The 5054-nt window shown below is 44.8% G+C and overlaps 1 protein-coding gene across 1 annotated transcript; it reads left to right on the top strand.

Moving 5' to 3' along the window:
• The first annotated feature begins 1884 nt into the window (after positions 1 to 1884).
• On the top strand, positions 1885 to 4831 carry LOC123054592 (F-box/WD-40 repeat-containing protein At5g21040). Its single transcript, XM_044478392.1, has 2 exons — positions 1885 to 2055; positions 2875 to 4831. Exon 2 carries the CDS (start codon positions 2950 to 2952, stop codon positions 4630 to 4632), a length of 1683 nt encoding a protein of 560 aa, XP_044334327.1. The 5' UTR covers positions 1885 to 2055; positions 2875 to 2949; the 3' UTR covers positions 4633 to 4831.
• Positions 4832 to 5054: the final 223 nt, after the last annotated feature.

Raw genomic sequence — 5054 nt, 5'->3', positions numbered from 1 at the left:
AACTGCAAAAGTTCCTAAAATCAGATTCACAACTGCTAAACGGGCCAGCCGATCTGTGGCTCGCCGGTTTGTGCGAAGCCTCGACAGTGACGCAGAATGCGTCAAAACGATTCCCAGATTAACCGGCGTTCGTGGGCTGGCCATTGCTCTGCTTGAGGACTCTCATAGCCATAGACGGAAAAGTTTCTGGGTCGGAATCGCTACGGAAGAGTTTGGCCCAGAGTAGCTATGGTAGGATAGTCACATTATGGGCGTTGTGGGGTGCACGCAGAAAGGCCATGTATGAGGATATCTTCCAAACACCCTTCGCCATCAATGGCTTCGTCAAATCCTTTATAGGAGAGCTCAAAACCCTCCAGGAACCAGGCGCAGGTGGAGACAGGGCGCCTCGTCAGCGTCCAAATCATTGGATTGCACCACCCGTAGGGCTGGTTAAAATCAATGTTGATGCTGCGGTTGGCCGAGCGCATGGTGCAGTGGGAGCAATGTGCAGAGATCGAGACCGAACTTTCTTAGGGGCTTCGGCAGTGGTGTTTTCCAATCTATCAGATCCAGGTACCCTTGAGACACTGGCTATCAGGGAGGCAATGGCGCTAGCAAATGATCTCTATGTCGGTAGGATTCAAATTGCTTCGGATTGCAAGGTGGCAGTCGACGATATCCATCAACAATTCAAAGGGAGCTACAGTGCAATTGTGCATGAAATCATACAATACAAGTCTACTTTTGATATCTGTAATATTGGTCATGAATTTAGGAGCTCGAATACCGAGGCTCACAAACTTGCAAAGCATGCCTTATCTCTTGGAGTTGGCCGCCATGCTTGGTTAGGCCAGCCCAACGATCTTGATTTCGTCCCTGTAAACATTGTGACGATCTAATAAAGCTTTGCAGTTTGTCTCAAAAAAAAAGCTAGCTAGTGGTTTGTTGGTTCGACCAGGTCTTCCCTAGGTGTTGTGTGTATGTGTGTGTGTGAGTGAGTGTGCGTGTGTGTGTGTGTGTTGCAATCGGTGTTTCCGAAGAACGAAACCATCGTGTACGCACCATTACTGACATAATTTTCTAGAACCATGCGTCATTATAGGGAGGTCCTATATGACACATTTTTCATCAAATAGACCCCCCCCCCCCAAATGCACCGCACACGAGCGAACGGGCCGACCCATTAAGCGACATTCACTTGCTTTGGTTATCTGTTTTGCATTTTTTTCAGCGACTTGGCGACATTGTAATGACTCAAAGTACTATAGACGGGCAGTGCAACACGTGGGTTTTTGGGGGTATTTTCTTTTCTAAAAAAACATTTTATAAAAAAAGGAACATTTTTTGAATTATGAACATTTGCCAATTTTTTTATAAAATGTGATATTTTGAATTCCTGAATATTTTTCGAATTCTCATTTTTTAAACACGAACATTTTTAAAAAATTCTCAAACATATTTTGAAAACAAGTATTTATTTTGAACTTTTGAGAACAGTTTTAGAGATTCCCCAACTTTTTTTAAACAGGAACAATTTTTTGAAAAAACCATTATTTGAAATTCAAATACCTTTTTAATCCTAACTTATTTTTAAAAAATCTTTGCATTTTTTGAAAAAGTAGAAAAAATAAGAAAAAAACAGAAAACCGAACCCAAAACCCTCTAGAAGGTTGCCAAAACCCAAAAAAACCGGACAGTAATAAAACTGCAAAAGTTCTTAAAATCAGATTCACAACTGCTAAATGGGCCAGCCGATCTGTCGCTCGCTAGTTTGTACGGAAGAGTTTCTGGGTCACAAAAGTTTCTTGGGCGGAATCGCTCGGGCGGTACGGAAGAGTTTGGCCCAGGGAAAAGCCACAGCACGAGTCCTTTTGCCATCACGTGCACCGACGGTCCGGATCGGGAGCAAGGACAGGATCTCGGCCGTCCGTTCCCGTTCGAGCACGGGCGGTGCAGACGAAGCGTCCGCCTCTTTGGCTCCCTGCGGCCGCAGTTTTCCTTCCCAAAGGGGAAAAAAAGAGAGAGAGAAGAGGAGAAAGTCTGCAGAAATCGAGATCGGAGGCACAGCTCGAGGTGATTCTCGCTCTTCTAATTCCGTCAGCTAATTTTACCATGAATTTTCCGTTCGCTCGCATGCATCCCGCTCGATAGGAACCACTAGTAATTTGTCTAGGTTTCCCTCGTCTGCGCGGCTGCGGATTTGGTTTCGAATTAGGGTTTCGAATTAGGATGTATTGGCCTGGAATCGTCGGATGTGTTGCTCATGTTCCGATTCGATGCTTGGTTTCCCGGTTTCGTGTGCTTAATTGGAGCAATTGTTGGTGGGTCTGGTCGCCCCAATCTCAGATGCGGGTTATCGGAGCTTATCGCTTTGTGTAGTGCGGGGTGTTACTTTGCTTCAATTGAAGCGAATTTACAGCTTTATCACGGATGCTTTGTGCAGGAAAAAGTCGCCTCTTTTTGTGCAGGCTGAGGATTGCAATTTTGGTTCGAAACTAGAGTTTGGTCACCCCTGTGATTAGTCCTTTCAATCTTATTCCATGTTTTTACCTTCAACAGAGAATCTGATTACAAGTTTGTAGCTGTGTTTACTCGGTTTGCTTCGCAGATTTAGGTTCCTGATTTTGAATATTATTCATAAATAAGTGGATTGTACTCCCTCTGTAAAGAAATATAAGAGCTTTTAGATCACTAACGCTCTTATATGTCTTTACAGAGGGAGTAGTTGTTATGTACATTTCCTTTTAACACGCGGTGCGGTGAACAACTAGATTTTGTATTCCTCTCGGTGACTAGATGACCAAGGGTTTATTTTTCCTGATGATGCTTGTCTGAACTTATCAGTTTTTCTTAATGAATTTTGAGCTGAAGTGTTTGATTATTGCATTGCAGGGATTTGTGTTTGTATTTGCCTGGGTTTGGGGGAAGGCTAGGGAAGTTCATCACAAGATAGGATTTCAGAATTTTATGGACTTTGATTGCAATAAGGCAGGAGAGTCTTCAGCCAAGCATTGTTATAGCATTTGCAACGAGGGCACACTCATCCAGGCAAACACCTTAACTCATTGTGGAAAGGCTAAAAAGTGGAATAGCCTCAACAAATTGAACAACCCGGAGTCAAGTCATGGATCACTTCCAAGGGTTAATGACCCCAAGGAAGATGCAGAAACAGGAAATGATGCAACCGCCTCAGAGTGTAGCATTATGTGCTTCACTGATCTGCCGTCTGCATTGGTCTGTGAAGTCCTTGCGCGCCTTGATCCAAAGGGGCTTGGGGTTGTATCTTGTGTCTCCACAGTTCTGCAGACCCTAGCCACAGATCATCAGGGATGGAAGAAATTCTACTGTGAGAGGTGGGGACTTCCAAATGCTCCTATCGGACCCCTAGTTCCAGGTGGAACTCCAGATGGGAGGTCATGGAAAGCATTGTTTGTGGATCGGGAGTTTCAAAGTAGATCATTCATGGGAAGATTTAGTGTGGATGTTCTCCGTGGTCACAATGAGGATGTACGCACTGTGTACCTTCTGGCATCAGCAAATCTGATATTCACTGGTGGCCATGATTCTGTGGTTCGGATGTGGAATATGGAGGAAGGGCTACTAATTGATGAGTCCCGCCCATTTGGTTGCACTATCCGGGCAATTGCAGCTGACAGTAGGCTTTTGGTAACTGGAGGATCCAAAGCCTTCATTCAGTGTTGGAGGGCTATTGAGGGGGCCTCACACCTTTTCCACATTTCTGGTAATGGTACTAACCAGAATTCTGAATTTCGCCTATGGGGGCATGAAGGGCCTGTGACTTGTCTTTCCTTGGATTCAACAAGGATTTACAGTGGTTCTTGGGATATGACTGTTCGTGTTTGGGACAGAGCCGAGATGAAGTGTGTGCAAAAGTTCATGCATGCTGACTGGGTTTTGGCCCTGGCTCCTCATGGAAATACTGTTGCCAGTACAGCTGGTAGAGACGCATATGTGTGGGATATCGGAAGTGGCGAGTTAACAACTATAATTTCCAATGCCCATGTTGGTAATGCATATTCTGTAGCTCGAACACACCTGGCAGGTGTGCTGTTTACTGGAGGAGAGGATGGGGCCATTCGCTTGTTCGATGTTTCTGAGATATCTGATGATGAGAATATTAAACCAGCTGCCACTTGGTTGCCGCATTCTGGCCCTGTTCATTCTCTTGCTTTTGAGTACCCATGGCTTGTTTCTGCCTCTAGTGATGGCAGGATTGCACTAATTGATTTGAGGAAGATCCTGACCCCCCTAAACTCATCAAAGCGCCGATTCAGGGTCAAGCCCTTTGATCCAAGCACCGTAGAGCCTCCACAGCGAATGCTTCATGGCTTTGGATGCTATCTTTTCTCCGTCGGCATCGGTGCAGATAGAATCATATGTGGAGGCGAGGATGGCTCTGTCAGGGTCTGGAACTTCTCAGAAGCACTGGAGATTGAGAAGAAGGCACAGGCTTTAAGGAGTCTGAGACAGGAGAACCGCATGAGGCGGAGGAAGGCGCAAGTGGAGATGAATGCAAATGGTAGAAGGGTTGACCATTGCTCAGTAGCCATGAAAAGGAACCCATTGAAGGGTGATAAGAGTGTCACCTGGCAAATCAAGCGCCCCATCAGTGACAAGGTCAAATCCTAGATTGGGTATTTGTACCCTTCGTAATATAACATTTTTCTTTTCCGATTCCATCCATAAGCTCGGTTTGCTACATGTAGGTCAACATTTGGCAATTTCCTATATTCAACTTATATCTAGTGCACTGTGGTCGCATTTGATATGTATGCAATTCTTATTTGACCTGGTGTACATTGGGTCCAATGGAAGAAAGTTTTCCATACATCCTTCTGTTTCCAGCTCTCGTTGCATTCGTTTTTGTGTCGTTCTGTTTGCATTTCTGGTGAAAGAAAAATTACATGACCCCATGCAGGAATAATCGACTTGTGTATTTGTCTCAGTGTTGCAGCAAACATGTTTGATCCCTAGGCTCTAGCTGGATATATTTCAATCGGTGGCCTTTATTTTCAGGTATAGGTTTGTAATTTTCAGTACCAATTGTTGCG

This window comes from Triticum aestivum, chromosome 2D (genome assembly GCF_018294505.1).
Source record: "Triticum aestivum cultivar Chinese Spring chromosome 2D, IWGSC CS RefSeq v2.1, whole genome shotgun sequence".
Classification (NCBI taxonomy): domain Eukaryota; kingdom Viridiplantae; phylum Streptophyta; class Magnoliopsida; order Poales; family Poaceae; genus Triticum; species Triticum aestivum.
The sequence above is the reverse complement of the archived record's forward strand: the minus strand, read 5'-3'. Positions and strand labels throughout refer to the sequence as shown.

What these genes read in the sequence shown, in the direction of transcription:
- LOC123054592 (XM_044478392.1), top strand. Translation starts at nt 2,950, where the DNA reads ATGGACTTTGATTGCAATAAGGCAGGAGAGTCTTCAGCCAAGCATTGT.